The sequence below is a fragment of the Pinus tabuliformis genome, chromosome 7 (genome assembly GCF_031772625.1).
Source record: "Pinus tabuliformis cultivar Carrire ecotype Pingquan chromosome 7, CPIR1, whole genome shotgun sequence".
NCBI classification, from domain to species: Eukaryota; Viridiplantae; Streptophyta; class Pinopsida; order Pinales; family Pinaceae; genus Pinus; species Pinus tabuliformis.
The window spans coordinates 1,892,466,771-1,892,488,516 of NC_142293.1; the positions used below are offsets into that span (position 1 = coordinate 1,892,466,771).

The 21,746-nt window shown below is 37.9% G+C and overlaps 1 protein-coding gene across 4 annotated transcripts in view; it reads left to right on the plus strand.

The window, feature by feature from the left end:
• The window catches only part of LOC149256028 (uncharacterized), a 276,058-nt gene that overhangs the window by 74,030 nt on the left and 180,282 nt on the right, over positions 1 to 21,746 (plus strand). For 2 of the 4 annotated variants that reach the window (XM_089457363.1, XM_089457362.1), the window contains exon 3: positions 9,893 to 9,963. The exons of the other annotated variants lie outside the window; for them this stretch is intronic. In XM_089457363.1, coding sequence (XP_089313489.1) covers positions 9,893 to 9,963 — 71 coding nt within the window. The remainder of the gene's footprint in view (positions 1 to 9,892; positions 9,964 to 21,746) is intronic. 4 annotated transcript variants of the gene reach the window in all.

A 21,746-nucleotide genomic window follows, 5' to 3' on the forward strand; every position in this document is an offset into this window, starting at 1 on the left:
CTAAAAGGGAGTTCTTGGTTTTCAGAGAACAACTTGGACTGATGGATGTGACCCCTCTTGACAAGGGGCATCATTGATCGAGAACACTGAGCCAACTCTGCCCCCTTGTCTGAGCTCTCAGGGTGAGGAATTGAGATGGAGGGCTCCTGGGGTTGAGGGATCTCTAGACAATAGGGTATTGCCCCTATCTGTTACCTGTTACTGCTCAAACTAGCAGGGGACCTAAGTTGGATCCCTAAAGGGCAAATGTTAGGCCAAGGGCAACAAACAGAGACTTAGCCCACTGTCACCTCGGCTAAGGTTCCCTGCTATTTACAGACTTTCACAGATGGGAGGAGACTCGATATTTATGGGGTCACTAATGAAGGATAAGTCAATGGATATGAGTGACCCAAAGGAACCCTTTCCTAGATGAGTTTGAAGGATGGAGCTTGCTTGCTTTTTAATCAAGGTACTATGTATTCTAGGAAAAGGAAGAGAGGATTTAAAGGTTAGGTTTATGGGATAAGACTCATGAAGGAGTTCCTCGATCCCTAAAATCCTTATTAGAATTGGTATCCCGAATGGTTCTTGAAGAATGATCTTTCAAACGAGCGGGGACAACACGGGGCCAAGAGGACCCAATCTAGGGTATGAGGAAAGAGTGTAGCAACCAATGATATTCTTACCCTAGACAAGGTGGGGAAAGGATCAAAGAAAGTATTTTCACTTCAAGATGTTTTGACCCTATGAAGTACTAGCCTTGGGGATGGTAGGGCAAGTTTTGATTCTAGAGCTAGGGCTTGGCTTTTCTCCCAACTCCACCATTGGAATGGCCTCAAAATTGGAGTAGAGCTTGAGTAAAGGCCAATGCAGGAGACCCTAGGAGATCGAATTTTTTTGATGGTTAGCTTGTTAGGAAATTGATGCCTTAGGTACCCCAACTTGGATAGATCTGGAAGGAGGTGAAAGAATATGAGTTTTAGTGACCACCCTTGGTAGATCAGTGCCTTAATCTTTGGGAGAATGGGGTCTATGATGAATATGAGTAGGATTTCTTGGTTTCCAGTCAAGGAGGTCTCAAGATCACTTCGTTAGCCTTCTAGGTCAAGAAGAAGCAACCTTGTAGCTTTTATACTTCGATTGTGCAAAGGGAATGGCTTATCAAGGTCAAATTTTTTAATAGAATTAACTCTAGGAGATTTCGCTCATACTACATAGCCCATACATTGAGAGATGTTATAATTGAGACAAATTCCACAATTTTTAAGTAATAAATGCATGCAGCAATTAGCCCTAGAACAATGAAAATCCCAGCCAACGTATATGACAAAAGCAAACAAGAATAACATTAAAACGCGGGTACTTACTTGTAACATAGTATATCCAACCATTCATAATTGACAAGAGAGAAGCTCTAAGAGAAGATAAACCAATATCCACACATCAAAATTCATCCATAAAGCTCCAATTCATCCTCTAGAAAAAGTGCGAAAATCTCAAGAGAGAGAAATGATACAAACCAAAGTGATGATGAGCAAATGAGCTCATCTCACTTGTATTTATACATAACTTAGGAGTTCGAATTAGCCTCCTTGGCCTACATAAGCCCAAAAATAAAATAATGTTCTAATAATTCAACTTTTGGTGACAAGCCCACCAAACTAGCTCATAAATAAGAAGGTATGCCTCTCAAGAGGTCAAAAATAATCTATGCATGTCGTAGGGCCCTCTAGGAGGCCTAATGAGGTCCATGGGTGCCACAATGAAGAATAGGACCCTCAAAAGCAGTGGACAAGGGGTTGGCCCCTTGTAATAACCTGTGGTGCTCCAAATGACATGTGGGGGCACACAAGTGTCCTCATGGGTCTCCAAACAAATCAAAGATGCATAGTAGAAACCAATATTCTGATCTGATAATTACTAACTTAATGATCTTCAATCAATTTATCTTGTGTCATTGATATCATTGAGCAATTATACACATAAAATATCAACAGTAAATGCAGTGGAAACAATAAAGATCATAAAGAGACAACTATGCACAATAGAGACAACAAATTTTACCTTGGGAGAAAACCCATCAACTTCTCTTTAGGAGAAATTATTCTTCAACAAGGTTTACAAATCAATAATTTTTCTAGAAATCTTTGCCAATGCCCAAGTTAAAATACCAGATAAATCTGGTCAAACTCCAACAAGTCAAGGCCGTTCAACCTATCCAAAATAATCAAAAGTCAATGTTGGTCAAATTGACCAAAATCCATTGTCAAACTAGTTCAGTCAAACTCGGACCTATAGTTAGCTCTGCGGTCAAACTCGACCTGTTGACCACACTTGTCAACCATCCCAAGATGTAATGTACATGGCAGAACAAATGATTTTTTTCAAAATATCATCATCATACAACTTCTAGATTTTCATTGTAATCCCAAATTTTGCAGCCCTATGGGCCTTTGTTTGTTGATTTGGGGTAGCATCGGATGTGCTTTAGCCTTGAAAATTGGTGGAGAGGCTAAAGCACATGAGATCTCCAAGACCCAGAAATGGTTTGGGCAGAATCTAACCAGTTTGGGAGATATTAAAATAATTAATATTTTTAATGGAGTCCCTAAGTCTAAACTTAGGGAAAATAAAATATTAATGTGAATTAATATAAAATTGAGTTAGAATGGTCCAAAAGTCATGGATCAAGCCATATCTAATCTTAGCTGTTGATTAGGGACTTAATCTCGACCGTTGAATTGTCAACGAGAAAAGTATAAGAAGAGGCTTGAGGGTCAGTTGGAGAACACATTGAGTTGATCAAGAATTCGATTTTCTGGGGCAGGGCTTGCTGAGGAAATCGAAGGAGTGATCAGAGTTGTAGCTGAGGGGCAGTGAATACAGTAGCAGAGAGGCAGAGAGAGTACCGGGAGCATCAATGCAGAAGCTGGGATAGGGTTGACGCAGAGCCAGCTAGAGGCCACACGGAGGTAGCCAGAGGCCACATAGAGGCAGCTAGGAGCTGCACAGAGCTTGAGGAGCGCCAGCGTGGGAGACGCAGAGGCTCCAGAGGATGACGCAAAGCCCCGAGAGGCTGACGCAAGGCCAGAGAGGCTGACGCAGACACTAGAGGTTGATGTTGGGAGATTTCGTGGGGCAAATTGGGGCTGATATTTGTCTTCGACTGAGAGGTACTACTGCCCAGGGCATCCTCTATTGGTTGAGCCATTTCTGGCACCCAAATTGTATTATGAAACTGTTTAATAATAAAACCCTCTGATAGCTGCACCGATTTTCCCGCATTGGTTTTTTCCGGGGACATTATTCCAAAAATAACTATGTCACTTGTGTTCTTGTTTCTTTCAATTGATGATCTGTATGTGTTGATATTGTACTTGTATTTATTTTCAGCATTTACATGGTAAATAACTTATGTAAATGAACAAGTAGGAAGAAATAAATCAGATAGTACAGGAAGAATTTCTGTCAGATAGACTTAGAAATTCCAACATTGTTGTAAAATGATTCTATGTTTATGAAGCCATGTAAAACATCTAGGTAAAGCTATGATTTTTAGCAAAGAGTTTCACTCTAGGGAGTTTTTTTCCTTCACTAATTATTTGTGTTTTTCAACTGCAAATAATTAGTAGAGTTTTCTCTTGCACATACCCCAATGCTAGAGTGGGGCTCGATGGTAAGGTCTTAGGTGAGTCCTAGTGTTATCACGTTTATGTATATTATCATACTAGGTCATCTGTCAAATGTCGCAGAATTTGGTTATGTCTAGAAGTTATATTTTTTTATTTGTCAAATTTTCCCTTTCGATGGGATGTCTATGTAAATTTTGATGTAAAAAAAATGTGTTCTCTATAGAAGTTATAAGGGGTATGAGTACTTGATTTAACACCTCAATTCCTAAACTTTCTATCTAGACACACTTGGAGGGTGGAAAATTTATGTCAACCCCTCTAGAGTCATTTATTTTATTTTTCGACAAAAAATGGCAAAATAATTAGCCAGAAATTTGTAAAAAAAAATTAAAATGAGTGAAGATAAAATTCTCTCCAAGTGGAAAAATTATTAGAAATTGATGAGGACCTTCCCCAAAAAGGAATCAAGTCAAAAAACTGAGAAAGGTCGCATTTCCAAAGCAAAAAAGACCCACAAAATTCATTGGGCTAGAAGAAAAATAATTCTCAAGGAAAATCAATTTTTTTTGGTCCAGGTGGTTATTTCGAATGAGGGAATTCCAAGAAAATTATTTTTAATGATTTTCCAGTGGTCCAAAACCATCTAGAAGTCAAAGATTGGTCCGTCCAACACACCCATCAAGGAAGACAATTTTTTCTGGAGATATGTGCAACAGTAATCAAAGGTTCAATTTTTTTTTTGAAGAGGATCAAGCCATGGATCAAGTCAAGTAGCTGTTTTTCCACTTGGAGGGGCTTCGTGCTCTCATTTTTTTTATATAAGGAAGCTATTGCTCCTCATTGTATCATGAGAAAATCATCTTTGAGCTCTTAGTCAAGCTCTGCTGGTTTGTAATACTTTTATGGAAATAATAAAGAAGTCTTTGGGGTTTATTCATGGTGGTGTTCCTCTTCTACTTCTTGTGGGTAATGATTTTTTGAATTATGTTCTTAATGCTCTACTGAATTAAATTTTATTAGTTGTTATTTCATTAGCCAATTGTTGGATTAAATATTTGCACAGGCATCTTGCATTAATTATTGGGTTTAGAGAAGCATTTTAATTCGATTGATCGAGGAGGTATCTCTAGATCTTGATATTTATTGTGTTATCTAACCTTTGTTGATCTTGATCTTAAGTGTGTAGAGATCTCATTGATATTCAGATCTTGTGCGTGACAGGAAGTCTTTGGTTGGACTAGCCAACTCCCATGACAAGAAAGCTTAAGAGCCAATTTTGTTAAATTTCAAAGACTTATCTGACAATTTGTTTTGCAGAGATTCTTCTATATTGCTCATCTATTAATCTTATTTCAATCATCTATCCTTATTTCTTTGTGCATTAACTAAATGAATCTGTTGATAAGAGCTATTATTTTTCTAATCAAGGAACCCTCATTCTTTGATCTAGCCTTTGTAATTTTTGTAAACAAATTTCTTGTATATAATTTGTAACCCTTGTATAAATTTGTATATCTTGTATATATCGATTTGGGGTTTTCTTTTGCAGATTTGAGGAGACATCTAGAGTTTCTCTTTTGATTTTTGTTTGCAGGTGGATCTATCTCAAGGATCAAAGAGAAATTGATTTGTGAAGGTTCTAACCCTCACCTAGCCTAGACAACTAGGGTTTCTAGCTCAACGCTTCATCTTTTAAGGGTCGTCTAGCCTATCATCTTCTCTCTTTAGGGCTGCATGCTTCTAGGCCTCTTTTAGGCATCTCAAAGGGATCGATTCAAATTTTTTTGTGGCCTTACCTCATCAACGAATTTTTTTTAAGGGAGCCGCAAGGGTTTGAAGCCCTTTCTCACATTGGAAATTGATTTTCGACAAGGATTTTTAATTTAAAATTTCATATATATATGTATCTATATATATATATATATATTCTCCATATTTTCATTGAAATTTTGACTTGGGTTTCGATTTTGTAGGCTTATAGACATTTTTGTGGCTCAATTCTTAACCATACATCTTCCTTTGGCTAGCTGCTAGCCTTTTGATCTATTTCTAACCTAGACGCATGCCTATTGGAGCTTGTTACTTCTAGCCACAAGCCTCCTAAGGTTTCTCATCTTGTCATTTGATCTAAGGACTAACCCTTGGATTCTTGTAGGCTTATATTCATACAATAAAGGGGTTTTATCTCTCATTTTTGAGCTTAGGACTAGACTCTTGAAACTGATTATTGAAGACTATTTTTGGAGACTAGCCACAAGGCCTTTGAGGCCTCGTTCCTCCTAGCCGTGAGCTTAAAGGAGGGACACATACCCTTCTGATCTAAAAGTGATTTTATTTGGATAGTTTTGACATTTAACTTCAAGAGTTTAAGGCTTGAAAACACTTATAACTTATCGCATAATTTTATTAAAATTCTTTTCTAGCCTTTTCTTTGCTAGGCGTGGGCTTTGAGGTCATCTTCATCAAGGTTGTGAGCTTGGTGAGGGTTTGGAACAAGTCGGCTCTCATTGAAGCTCGTTATCTATTGGATTGTGCCCTCATCTTTGACATTTGGTGACTTGAGGAGTGATTGTTTGTTGTAGAAGTGGCAATAATCCTAAGTTGCACGAAACGGGGAAATGGAAACGAGTTTCCGAAACGGGAAGCGAAACGAAATGCGACCTCCCCAAATTTTGGAAACGGGGAAACGCGAATATATATATATATATATATATATATATATATTAAAAATATTTAAAAATTATTATTATATATATGTGCAATCATAAAGCATTAATGATACATTTACATTATATGATTATAATTTATTACATTTAAACATTAAGATTAAATTTACATCACATTTACTCATGAGTCATGAATGATCACATAATGAAAATAAAAATATAGGAAAATCCAAAATCAGCCTTTATTTATATTAGTATATGAGGCTGCAAGTACAATAAAGACTATAAGGCTGCAAGAACTATAGAGACAAGTCACAAAAGACTAATCCTCATCATAACAATCCTCATCAAAATTAGAAGCAGCACAATGCTAAAAACCTAAATTTTTTTTACCGGAAACCTAAAAAAAATTTAAAAACAAATAATTTTTTTTTTTAAAAAAAAACACATTAAAACTGGGAAACGTGGCTTGTACGGCCTGGAAACGCATTTCCGGCCGTACTGCCACGTTTCCGTTTCGGGAAACGTGGCAGTACGGCCGGAAACGCCTTTCCAGGCCGTACCGTACGCGTTTCCCAGTTTCGTTTCCGTTTCGTGCCTGAAACGACCCCTCCCCCCACGTTTCCTGCAACTTAGCAATAATCTTTGTAATCTCCTCAAGGTGTTGGAATAGCCTTTCTCATTATCCTAAAGGCTTCTTCTTCATTGTGAAGTTAATAATAAAATTGATTTTCTTGCTTGAAGGGAGCTTGGGATTCAATCCCATGGTATCCCCCTCCTTATTAAAAGGGAGGAGCCTTCATCTTCTTAGTTAGTTTCTCTTTGTTCTAGTTTTAGATTTAGATACTAATCTTTTCTATTGCTCTCATTTGATTAGATTAGAATTTCATTGATATCATAAGTTAGATCTAGTCTTTGAGTTGCATTATCTTGTTTTATCTTGTTAGCAATCTCATTTGCCATTATTTACTTGTGCTTGCATCATTTAATTCTCACTTGTTTCAATTGTTATATCATATAAGTGAAGAACATCTTAATAAGCATTATAACTAAAGGCATTTGAATTGTTGTCATTGAGTAAATCTTTAAGGTGCTTCATTTGTTCACTATTGAAATCTTATAATCTTGTGTTTTAAGTGATATTCTATAATCTTGGTTATAAGTAATCTAACGTTTCTTACATTGAAGCATCTTGTCTCATTGAAACAATTTCATCTCATTGTCATTGCCATCTACATTATCATCTGAAGATCCAGACTTGCATTATAAAAATTATCTCCAAGCATAAGCTTGGTTGTATAGAAAGTTAGGACCACCTTCATATCCGATTTGAGAAGCTTGACCCTTACTCAACGGTTAAAACAAGTGACCTTGCAATTCTCTTGTGGGCAATCCCTTGTAGGAACAAAGGCACTTGGGTCATTAGAACTCCTAAGTAGTTACCGTTAATGAGGCCTTAGCGTCCTTTCCCAATAGTTCTTTCTACAACCTTGTTTAAGACTTGCTTCGATAATTGAGGAGAAGGCCTTCACCCTCAGGATAGGCATATAATTAAAATTAACCAAGATCTTGCAGTTCACATTAGATAGATCTTGCATTCATCCACCATCATTAATCATTGTAATTGGAATTGTGAGCTCAATTTGCACTTGCAAGTTTTACATTGTTATAATTGCCATTTCAAGTTTATTGTCCTTTGAATATCATCTTTACTTGAAAGCACAAGTCTCTTTTTTTTGCAAGTGTTCTCTAAAGTTTATTGCTAATGCTCATATATTTGACTATCTTGATCTATTGATTTCTTATACTTACTAAGGCACTGTTCTTTCACTACTTCATCTTAAGTGTTATAAATCTCGCTTGCCATCTAATCTTAATTCAATTTACTAAGAGAAGTGATTGCCTTTCCCTTAGATCTCCTAGACTTCTTGTTTCAACAAGTTTTTCCTTAGTTTTTCTATCTTTAGGGACTACGCTCCTAGACTTGTTGTTTCAACAAGTTTTTCCTTAGTTTTTCTATCTTTAAGGGACTATGCTCCGTAGCTTGCCTAGGAGAGAGCTTAAACAAAGTGAGTAGGGAATAGGTGACAACCCCTACTTTGAGTGTTGCGCCATAAAGACTATACCTTGTGGGGTTGGAAACTTTTCCCACGTTTGGGTGTACATCTTATGCGACAACACGACCCTGCAGCTCCAGGGATCAATTATGGCTCTTGCAGCTCGGTCAATTGCGGTCAAACTGAACCTTTGCAGTTCGGGCAACTGGGATCAAACTCGGCTTCTACAGCTCGATCAAATGTGGTCAACCTTCCCTCTTTCAACTCTGTCAAATTTATGTCAATTCGACCTCCTTTTGTCACACGTGCTACTGCTCTAGAAGAGAGATGATGTGATAATGAATGGTCAAAATGATGTGTCACATCATGTATATATACAAGTCAGATGGCTTAAATTTTGAACAAGGGACACACCCTTTCGTGGTGGGGCTGACTTGTCCTTTTTGGGCCTACATGATGCTCAAAAAAATATATATTTTTTGATTTTAATTTTCGCAATTCTTCTAGGCCGACTTAGGTGACCTCTTGGCATGTGGGAATACCTCCCGATGCTACACAAAAATCAACAATCTTGAGGGGTGGATTTAGGGAATTGAGGAAGTATACATGACCCCATTTTTCGTCATAATTCCTGGAGGAGAACCAGAGGCTTCCTTTAGCTAAATCATCCACCTTGCAATTGAGCTCTCTTAGGACATGACAGAGCGAGATTTTGACTAATCTCTGAGTGAGCTTTGCAATTTTGGAGAATATTGTGGCTAGTTAGGAGTCACTTGGAGGTTTTTGCTAAGTGAAAGACTTTATGACTATCAGGAGTCTCCAATGACCATTTATTTTATTCCCAAGCTAATTGTGATAGCTAAGCCTTGAAATAGAGTGTATGCTTCCGCTTGGTTGTTTGTTGCAATTCCAAGCCCACAAACATAGACAGATTCTTGATTTCCATCATGGTTAGAGATAACCCCTTCTGCTCATGCCACCCGTTGTTTTGGTCATTTGTTAACATGCTTTTTATTATTCATTTTTTTGTCTTCCACTACATCACCCTATCCTTTTCCACATTTTTAGGGTTAAAGCATGGTCTCAAAATATAACTTCTTCCGTCAATGATTTTATGGCCTGACACACTTATTTTCATGCCCTTAAGCACTTTTCGAAACAAATAGCTGTTATAATTTCAAATAGTTATGGAAAAAGATGCCATGAAATAGTAGTAATTGTCGTTATTATTTACTAGCCAAATATAGAGAGCTGTCTTGACTGGATGCTTGTATTTATTGTGATCTGCATGAGCTTATAGTAATTTCCATGCTTTAAAATAATTTAAAGAGTTCCAGTTTGGAGTTCTTTTTAACGTTTCCAAAGAAAGGAATAGATAAAATAGGAAAATTACTACATAATAATTAGGTAAGTATAATTGATGATTTTTCTCCAATCTAACTGATGCTTATTTGAGGCATATGAATGATATTGACTTTGTTTTGACATTGCGTTGAACCTATTTTACTTATTTCTTAATTGTTTTCAATAATTTTATTGTTTTGGTTGGTGCTAGGAAAAAGTTGGATCCACTTGAAACCTATGTGCCTGCTATATTGTTGAGCCAAGATCAATTTGAAGACATAGGTAAGATCTTGATGCTGCTACAGTAATTTTATTTGTATCTTCTCCCAATTTTTAAAAAATCCCTAATAAATTTTGGTTGTATTCACCATTAGCCAATCTTTCCCCTATATCTATTAGATGTATAAGAAAGCAGAAGTGAAAAATAGAAATGGAGATCAAATAGGCTCACATATAAGAGTATATAAAAGTCATATGCAGAATATGAGAAAAAATGGCCAAACAAATTCGTATAAATTTTCTTGTTTTAGTTTATTGTATCCTTTTACCACTTTTGGTAAGAATTTTCCTTTTTCAAGTCATTTATCAATTTATTAATATTACTCTGTAATTGTTATACCTTCAAGATCTCATTGTGCGTGTGTGATCTTATGACATGGCATAATAAACTATTTTGTAAATAACTATGGTTTACTTGTTAAGGAATATAGTAGGGTGATTTACTTTAATTTGTTTGTCTAGGGTTTTTGGTGTCCTTTTTCATTCTCAGTGATGAAGAGGAGGTATATATAAAAGACTTTATATCTATATCATAGCTGTGTAACCTGGGTAATATAGCATAAATATGAATGGATACTTTCTGTTTGAAAATGTAAATGCGTATGAATATTGCAGAAATTAATGGCATAAGAGTAAACAACACATACACAACAAACAACATCAATGAAGGAGGATGGTGTTGGGACTAGAATGGAGAAAGCCTCAACCAGGTTAAAAACTCCATCATCAACAAGTTGTTGCATTCCATGATATAAAAACATACAAAGGTTTATTAACACAATGTAAAACCCTTCAATCCTCATTTAAAGAAACACCAAACGCATTGTTATCGTAATGGTAAACACAACCTCCAAATGTTAACACAACGTAACAATATTTCCAACAAATGGAATACATTTGCAAATATGTGGAATGAACTTATATTTTTGTGAAATCATTTATCACAACAATTGGAAATTATTTTTCTAATTGTTAATTTATTTAGCAATTTATTTGTTGTCTGCTATGGCAAATATCAAATAATTCACACTGTGATTTTTACAAATAAATTGCGGAAGAAAATAGTGCTGGAAACCAAGAAAATCTAACACACACACAACATAAATTTTACACAATTATTTTTGGAAAAATGTCCCGGGAAAACCCAGTGTGGGAAAACCTGTGCAACAGTGAGGGTTTTTATTATTATGTAGCAGTGAAACTCTGAGTATAATCTGGATGCCGAAACTGACAATCCATAAAAAGAAAATCTGGCAAAGATATTCCCTAAGCAACCCCAACACTCACGCTGTCTACACTCGCGCGTTCCTCACTCGTGCATTCCCACACTCGCACATTCCTGCACTTGCGTTCCTGCACTGGGAAACCTCTTGCTACTGCCTCTCCGGATCACTATCCCTGCCCCTCACTGATACTGCATCCCTCTTTGCTCAAACTCTAGTGCTGCTAGTTCGTCTGCACAAGAATTGTTGCTCCAGTGTCTCCTCTCCATCACCACATCGATCCCTTATATCTTCATATTAGGACTCCAACAACCAAGATTAGATCTTAATCGATGGCTCAGATCATTTCTGGATCAATCCATGCGAGTTTCTAGATAATTCTCACCTTGACTTAATTAATTCTGATTAATTAACCAGTTTTCCTAAGTTTAGACTTAGGAAACATTAAAAAAATAGGTTAATAATCTAATAAAGCCATCTCTAGGTGGAATTTCCAGAAACGATTTGTGGGTTATGGAGATTTCATGTATTCTAGTCTCTCTACCAAGTTTCGTGACTAGAACACATCCGATGCTACAAAAACTAATAATTTTCAAAGCACATTTGGTGGAATATTTGTATTGAAGTGCAAACAAATGTTCTCAACTAAAGTCCATTCTTGACCACGTCAAACATTTTGAAAGTGCTTGATCCATGTCCTTCATAACACTGTGGACTCAATACCCGATTCATCTCTGAATCTTCATATTTGAAACTAGGCATCAAAACATAAAAGTGCCCCCTTTTGCACAAATACCAGGAAACCCTATACTTCTAAGCAAGGGGTAGTGTATAGCCTCCTTGCATGCAAGGAATCAAAGCATCCATTTTCAAATGCTTGCTTATGTAGTATTTTGTTAAACTACATCTAAATAAACCATGTTACTACTTATACATCCATGAGTTCTTGTGCGTTGGAGTTAGAGGAGCATATATAGGGTTGAAAAGTTGGAGTGGGGGTCTTTGGTGGAATCTAAACATTTGTTGAGACATGAAACATGAAATACATCATTCAAGTGTTGGAAATAATATTGAGGGAGGGGTGAATCAGTATTATTAAATTAATTATTTTTCATTTCACAATCAGATTTTTATACGCTACTTCAGCTATGGGAAACTGCGTATATATGCTACAGTGTCTAAAGAAACCAGCGTATACCAGAAAACTTAAGATTCATTAATTGTTGATCTTTAATCAGTGCATCAGGACTTCATCAATCATAAGAACAATAAACAGGAGCAATAAAGCAGAACAGATCATCACACACATGGACACATAGATATAAGGTGGAAACCCAATGTGGGTGAAAACCACCTGTTGCAATTCGTCTCTATCTTCTTTTAATTAGAAACTTCTTTTTACAATGATTTTGTACTGGTGCAGTCTTATACCAGTACACAGGCTGCTACCTGCAGAAGGCTACAACCTTCTCTCGTTCTCTAGCTTCTCCTGGAAGGGAGCTACAACCCCTTAGCTCTTGTACTAGCTGAGGTACTAGTACGTAGGTGCTGACCTATAGAAGGCTACAACCTTCTCTTTTCTTCCAGGGACCACGTTTCATAAATTTTCACACTGGATCCATGAATAACATCAATCAAGCATCAAGTATATCTGTATCAACTAATCTCCTTTGCACCAAACAAACTGAATCAAATGGTTACTTCTCTGAATGCTATACCCAGAAAATAGTAACAGTAACCAGACACCAAGTTTGAACCTAGAACACTGCAACAATAAACACAAGTAGCTAAACATATTTCAACCAGTGTATTAAGGCCAACCAACGTATACGCTGTTTTGATTTACTAAACCAGCGTGTATACGTGCCTCTGATGTGTCGAACCTGCGTACAGATCTATAAAAGATAATTCACCCTTTCAACTATTCAGACATCAGTTATACCCAGATTATTAGATTTATAGATCAAGTCATGCGCCAAATATAACAGATCAAAATCACAAAGATACTACTATTCAAGACTTGAGTTTTGACCCATCAATAGAACTTATCCATCTTCTTGCGCTCAGGTTCCTCCTTGATTCAGATTCATCTATGCACCATAAACCAATCACCAGAATTCCAGATCTCGCTCTTCATAAGATGTTCAATACTTGAGTCGATGCCTTTGCCAAATGATCTCCTCCATTTTATAGTCTAAGGCCTTACTCAAACCATGGTCCAAAACCATAGAGAACCAATACTAGGAACCAAATACTTGGGTTCAATACTTCGGACGCAATACCAAGGTCCAAAACCATAGGTCCAAATACCATGGACCCAAAAATAAGATTTCCCACATGTACGTGCTTTTCCGTGCATGAAAGTGCATGCATGCGCATACACGACTTTTGATCATCAATCCTGCGTGTATATGCGATCTGGTCAAGAGGAACCTACGTATATGTATTTTTCTTCCATTTTGAGAGCTTGAACTGTGATCTGCCATCTGAGTGAGTTGCCATCAAGGACAACACCTGTGCCATAGTGCCAAACCTGTGTCATAATGCCAACAATCTCCCCCTTTGGACTTGATGGCAACCCCAAATCATTCAAAGTCATTCTCCCCCTTTGACATCAAGGGCAAAGGGTTATGCTCCCCCTGAGTACATGCTGAAATCTCTGCTTTGCTGTGCTGTCCATGCTCCCCCTGACTGTAGGCAAGGTCTGCAGAAAAATGATCTATAAGAAAGACCATGACTCTATACATCATAAGCGACCTTCCTATCACCAAAGACTCATACATACATACATCTCCCAACCAAGTGGGGATATACCAATATTGACTCATCCACCCAACCAAGTGGGGATACACCAAAAGTTTACACAAGATAAAACAAGAACATTACATCATCCATCCCAGGCATAGTGGGGAAACCAAAGTAGGCCGTTACATGACCTTGATAAGAAAAGAAATACATGACATAGAGACGAAATATCTACAACCAGACTATGATAGTTATCAACAACTATCATTAGCAGCATCTGTCAATCATCATTCAGACCAACAACCATGTTCTCCTTCTGCACCTGTTCCCCCTGAAATCAAAACACTGTGATCTTGAACCAAGATCTTCTAGGATAATGCCAAAAATGCATTATTAGAAGAATATATATGCTCCCCCTGAACCTGTGCCAGATGGTCTCTATCAGACCCATATCAGACTCTTTTCATCCTGAGCCTGGCCCACTGTTTGTCTTCAAACCAACATATACGCGACTGTAACCACATAAACCGGCGTATGTACGCGGATTCTCCTCATTAAACTCGCGTACAACCACTTTTCTCTGAAACAGACAAGTTTCAACAGCAAGATGATGCATCAACTACTCCGAGCTTTTGTCTGAGGTATTCAAATGTCTCCCTGGGTAGTGGTTTGGTGAGTATATCAACGATATTTTCCTTGGAGGGAATAAACTCCAATTTGACCTTTTTTTCAAGCACCTGTTCTCGGAGAAAATGATATTTGATAGGTATGTGCTTGGTCTTTGAATGCATGACTGAATTTTTTGAAATGCTGATTGCACTTGTATTATCACATAAAATAGAGATAGGTGGAGTACAAGTGATTTGAAAATCTTGTAAAATTTGCATCATCCAAAGGAGTTGTGTGCAGCAAGATGCAACAGCCACATATTCCGCTTCAGCTGTAGATAAAGCAATTGAACTTTGCTTCTTGCTGAACCAAGAGACTAATCTAGAACCCATAAAGAATGCACCACCACTAGTGTTTTTTCTGTCATCCACGCTTCCTGCCCAATCTGCATCTGTATATGCATGAAGTGTGAGATTTGTATCTCTAGGATACCATAAGCCATAGTTTTGTGTCCCTTGAAGATATTTGAAGATTCTTTTAACTGCCTGAAGGTGTGTTTCTTTCGGATTTGCCTGGAATCTTCCAACTATTCCCACTGCATGCATGATGTCCGATCGGGTACCTGTCAGATTGAGCAGATTACCAATCATGGATCTATAGGTTGGTTGATGTACTACTGTTGAATCATCATTTGCGCTGAGGCTGCATCTTGTTACCATAGGAGTACATACTAGTTTCGAATCTTCCATGCCATATTTCTTCAAGATCTCCATGAGGTACTTGGTTTGTGATAAAAAGATATCGTCTTTATTTTGTTGGACTTGTAAACCAAGAAAATATGTCAGCTCACCAAGCAAGGACATTTCAAATTCTTTCTGCATCACCAATGCAAAGTTTTGACTCATGGCTTTTTCATTGCTACCAAAGATGATATCATCAACATATACGACAAGTATTAGCAATTTATCATTATCAATTTTTACATATAGATTGCTATCTGCTGATCCTTTTGAAAAACCTTGTTGATGGAGGTATTTGCCCAAGCGATAATACCAAGCCCTTGGAGCCTGTTTAAGACCATAGAGTGCCTTTTTAAGTCTGCATACAAGTTTTGGATCACTTCCAAGGATGAATCCATCTGGTTGCTCAATATACACTTCTTCTTCCAAGTCTCCATTGGCAGATTTCACATCCATTTGTAAAAATTTGAATTTTTGAAAGCTAGAAAGAGCAAGGAACATTCTTATGGCTTCAAGTCTAGCAACTGGTGCAAAAGTTTATTCAAAGTCTATACCTTCTTGTTGAGCATACCCTTTACAAACAAGTCTGGCCTTGTTTCTAATAACATCTCCATTTTCATTCAGCTTGTTTTTGAATATCCACTTTGTCCCTATGACATTCTTATCGTTTGGTCTAGGAACCAACTCCCAAGTGTTATTCTTTTCAATTTGCTCAAGTTCTTCATTCATGGCCTTGACCTAGCATTCATCTTTGCATGCTTCACTTACATTTTGTGGTTCAGTGGAGGAGAGCAATGCTAGATAGCTTGAAGCTTCTGAAATAGTTCTTCTTATTTGTACACCTGCCTCTTTCTGCCCCAAAATTTGAGTTTATGGATGATTCTTTTGAACGAATCTGGATGGAGTCTTTTCTTCTATCCTTATTTGCTCTTCTGGTGCCTCATGGGTTTCTTCTTCATCATAATTCTGATTTGATGTTGAAGGATAGTCCTCATCATCTTTGAAATCTTCAGATTTTACTTGCCTAGGAATGTTTCCTTCTTCATCAACCACTACATCAATACTTTCAACAATTTTTCCAAGACTTTTATTGTAACACTTATATGCTTTGCTGTGGGGAGAGTAACCAAGAAGAATACCTTCATCTGCTCTAGGTTCAAACTTACCAAGGTTTTCATCAGTCTTTTTGATGTAACATTTGCTTCCAAAATTTTTGAAGTACTTTACTGTGGGAGTCTTACCATACCAAAGTTCATGAGGAGTTTGAATGCTATTTACTCGGATGTTTGTCTTGTTGAGAATAGTAACTGCAGCAAATGCGGCTTCACCCCAGAAGGTTTTGGGAGTTCCAGACTCATCAAGCATAGCACGAGCCATTTATTGAACCATTTTGTTCATCCTTTCCACTACATTTTGCTGAGGAGTCCTTTCCGTAGAGAATTCCCTTCTAATTCCATGTTCTTCACAAAAATCGAAAAATTCATCCGAGGTAAATTCCCCACCTCTATCAGACCTGAGACATTTGATTCTGCGATCTGATTCGTTTTCAACCAAGGCTTTGAATGTTTTGAACTTTTCGAAAGCTTCGTCTTTATGCTTCATAAGTCCTATCCATTACATCTTAGAAAAGTCGTCAATGAACAATATAAAGTATTATTCTCCTCGAGGTGACTTTTTCCTAGATGGACCACATACATCAGTATGGACAAGTTCAAGTGGCTTACTAGCTGATCGTTCCTTCTCAGGGAAATTAGTTCTGGTTTGCTTCCCAAACTAACATGATTTGCATATTGTATTGTCTCGAATTCTGATGTCAGGGAGATCACGAACCGCCTGATATTTGCATGCTTTCCTTATTTGAGAGAAGCTTAGATGCCCCAATCTTATGTGCCATGGCCAATGTTCATCATTCTTGCTTAGATAGCATTGTTGTTGTCCTCCCTTGAGTATGTATAAATTATTTGGTGTTCTTATGCCTTTGATCACTATTTCTCCTGTATCAAGCTCACGAACAATACATCCATTTGATCGAAATATTACCTCATTTCTTTGATCACACATTTGACTGGCACTTAATAGATTATGCTTTAAGCCATCAACATACATAACATTCTCAACTTTGACCTTTTCTTTCAAAAGAACAGAACCTTTACCTTTTATGAATGCAGGAGTGTCATTTCCAAATGAGACCTTCTTTTCCTTTTCTAAAGTACTATATGATTGAAGTTTTTCTTTATCACCTGTCATATGTTTCGAGCATCCACTATCGATGTACCATTGGTTTTCCTGCCCTTCCGCATAAAGCTATACCGTATCTTTCTGGTTGCGGTTCTTTCTTCCTCCATGTTTTGGGGCTCAATGAAGCTTGCTCCTTCTGAGTTGTTTGCCGAAACCTACTCCTACATTCAGAATCTTTATGACCAAAGTTGTTACAAATAGAACATTCTATTTTATTTTCAAGAGCAAAAAAGTTATTGTAGGTTCTTTTCACAATTCCAGTCATACTCCTTTGATTTCGTGCTTCTTTGGTCATGATGGTCTTGTAGGCAACACATTGAGCTGCTTTATGTCCAAAGTTGTGACAAGAGAAACATTGGCCATTGAAGAAGTTCCTGCGATCATCAAATCTTCCGTCTAGGCGATTGTAATAGCCATTCCTTCTTGAGGAAAATTGAGAATGATTTACCTGTGGTTGGTTGTAGCTTCTATTCATCCTTGAAGTAGATTGCCCTCGATTTACTTGGTGATCTTTGTTCATTCTTGAAGTAAATTGTCCCTGATTTCCCTGATGATCTTCATTGTGCCTTTGCTGTCGATTGTCAACCTGTTCACTTCTCCTTGCTGCTTCAAGATAACTTTTGGAGGTAGATGGCTTCTGTGCTTCAGATGTTTCTTCAGTATACCCAAGACCTGTCTTGATTAGAGGAGAACGCTGCACTTTGATAATCTCATCTAAAGTTTTAGATCCTTTAGCAAATATAAGATTAAGAGCTTTTGTTTTTTCAATGTCCTTTCTAAGTCCCACAATTTCACATTCTAACTTTTCATTGTGTTTTTCCCTTTCAGCAAGTTGGAATGTCAAAGTATCTATAATCATATTCTTTTCTTCTAAACACATTTTGAGTTTAGAAAATTCTTCATAAATACCTTCTTCATCTATAGCATCCAAGAAATCATAATCTTCAAAAGCCATCAAAAGTCTATAATCATTACCTTGTTCATCTTTATCACTATTTGAAAATCCATCATTGTCTTCATGTGTGTAGTAGCTCTTCTTACTTACATTTTGTTTTCTGTTCCATCTAACTGGTTCCTTACCTTTGTCAAGCTTATCTTTATGAGGACACTTGGCAGCATAGTGACCGACTCTTCCACAAGCAAAACATTTGAAAGGTAGCTTACCTCTGAATCTTCCAGAACCCCGTTGAAGGTTCTTGACAAAATTTGATTCTTCCTCTTCTTCTGACATATGTCCTGAGTCATTGTAATCTCCTTTTCCTGAGGCTTTGAATGTGGCTTCTCTCTTGTCTAATGGTCCCTCTTTTCTCATTTCATAAGCGGTTAGGATTTCGTGTAGCTATGACATGGTAATGCTCTGTAGATTATGTTTTTTTTCTATGGCAAAAACTTTTGATTCAAACTTAGAAGACAAAGATCTTAGAACCTTTTCAACCAAAACAACTTCTTTTATTTCTTCACCCAATTTTTTCATACAATTAACAATCTCATCTATACGTAGGAAATAATTAGCCACACTTTCATCATTGTGCATTCTGAGATTTTCATATTGAATTCTGAGAGTTTGTAGTTTTGCTCGTTTTACCTGATCATCTCCTTCATAGCTCAGAACGATCTTGTCCCATATTTCTTTTGCCGTTTTGAGCTGCATGACCTTGACGAATTCTGATTGAGATAGACTCCCTAATAGAGTATTGACAGCGTTTGCATTTGTTTCATACTGCTTCTTACCAACTGTATCTGTAGGAGTTGCTGATGGAAATGTGTATCCTGTTTCCACGATATCCCAGACTTTTGTACCAAGAGATTGAAGATATGCTGTGATTCTTACCTTCCAATAGACGAAGTTGCTGTTAAGTTATGGTATGTTCTATGCTTATAATAGATTACTTCTTTTTTCTATTATATTCCACCGATTAGCAATCACATGTACATAAAGTAAAGTGCAGATAGAACATTAAACGATCGACAGAAAACAAGCCAAGACAAGAGACACAAGATGTGGCGGCTAGCCAGGGACAAACCCCACACTGTGTGGGGAAACCCTTTGATCAATTTTTCTTTTATCTTCAGTAATTCAGCAGAGAGAAATAGTACAATAAATCTGATTCATATCAGCAGTAGCAAACCCTAGATCAATAGCATCAGCATTAGCGACTTCATTATCAAACTAGGGCAGACCATATCTCACAAACCGATAGTCGGATTGACTTCATTCCACCACCAAAAGTTTCGGCTTCCAGAGGAGGTTCAGATGAACCTACAACGCATTTCAGATGAGGAGATCTTCTAGGCCACGCAAGTCAATCTTTACTTCTGCAGTTGCAGCTTCAGTTTCAGCAGTTTTCGGCTTCAAACTAGGGCAGTCGATATCTTGCAAACCGTTCGTCGCATTGACTTCATTCCACCACCAAAATTTGCGGCTTTCAAAGGAGGTTCAGATGAACCTACAACGCAGTTCCAAAGAGGAGATCTTCTAGGCCACGCAAGTCAATCTTTACTTCTGCAGTTGCAGCTTCAAATTCAACAGCTTCCGGCTTCACATGTGTGAGAGAGAGAGACCCATTTCAGCGCAGTAGAGAAGAGACTCATATCTGCGCAGTAGAGAGAGAGATGTGATGAGATGAGTGAGTCCAATTGAGGAAAAGTCCTCTTATATTTATACACAACGTTGGTGGGTGAATAGATGCGACTGTTGGGCTTCTGAGCCTACATGAGTTGTAGGTCGGCTTGATAATAATTCCATAATCAAAATAAATTCATATCTCCATGAATACTTATCGGAATTGGATGATCTTTATATCAATCCTACACCTCTCGACAAGAGGAATCTAATAAAAATATTATTAGCCATGAATAAGATGACCCACATGAAGTTTTTCCCTGGTTTCCAATTTTAACACTCCCTCTCAACCATGGAGAACTTCATCTGCAATCTGTCTATCGGTCGTTACTATTCATCCATCAAATGCACTGCCTTGTACAGCCTAACCCTTGCCCTGCTCTGCTCTATTTTACCTGTTCTGCTTTGTCTTGTTCTGCCCTGCACTGATCTGTACTATTTTGTTATGTTCTGCTCTGCTCTTGCATTGTTCTGTTCTACTCTGGTTTTGTCCGAATTATGAAGAAGAAGAAATGATCGAGGATGTATCATACTGACTCAAAGTCAGTTTCAGAGTATGTACCACTGGTCCCAGACCAGTCTCAACCAACCCAAAGTCAGCGTCATAGTGAGTACAACTCCAATGGTCCCAGACCAATATCATCCTCCACTGACTCAAAGTCAGTCTCAGAGTATGTACCACTGATCCTAGACCAGTCTCAACCGACCCGAAGTCAGCGTCATAGTATGGTACAACTCCTACCACTGGTCCCAGACCAGTATCATTGATCCCAGATCAATGGAGGTCATCCTAGCGTAGGGAGTACGGTAATTACAACGATGCGTCCATCGGTACTACTATGGTCCCTAACTTCATTTCCCTGCTCATTGATCAGATGAGAGGTACTTCCCATGAGTCCCAGACTGCATGGGTAGGATGCCTCGACAGGAGAATTAATCAATCCTGTCCTCACAGGAGAACACATCAATCCTGCTACAATTGCCATGGAGAACACATCAATCCAGGCCTCACAGGAGAGCACATCAATCCTGCTACAATTGCCATGGAGAACACATCAATCCAGGCTGCCATGGAGAACACATCAATCCAGGCCTCACAGGAGAACACATCAATCCTGCTACAATGTCGCCACGGGTGTACATGTATACCACCAGGGGATAGTGAATAATCCTATGGTCATATGCTGCTCCAAGAAGCACCCCGCACCCCCCTGGAGCTCTCAGAGCTCAATGCATCATACATGACCCTCATTGGAGGGTCTTTGAACAACTCCAAGTTGTTCACGAAAAGTCAGAAATTTTACTTTCCCAAGGGTTTTATCAGAATGTCGGCGACCTGTTCATCTGTACCGATATGATGGAGCCTTATAGCTCCCTGTTGCACCATATCTCGAATATAATGGTATCTGATATCAATATGCTTGGAGCGATCATGGAATACGGGATTCTCTGACAAACGAATCCCACTTTGGTTGTCACAAAGGATCACAGTGGTATCCAATGTGAATCCAAACAACTCACTGAAGAGCTTTCGCAACCAAACTGCCTCACAAGAAGCCATGTTAGCAGCAATATACTCTGCTTCGGCGGTGCTCAAAGCCACCGACT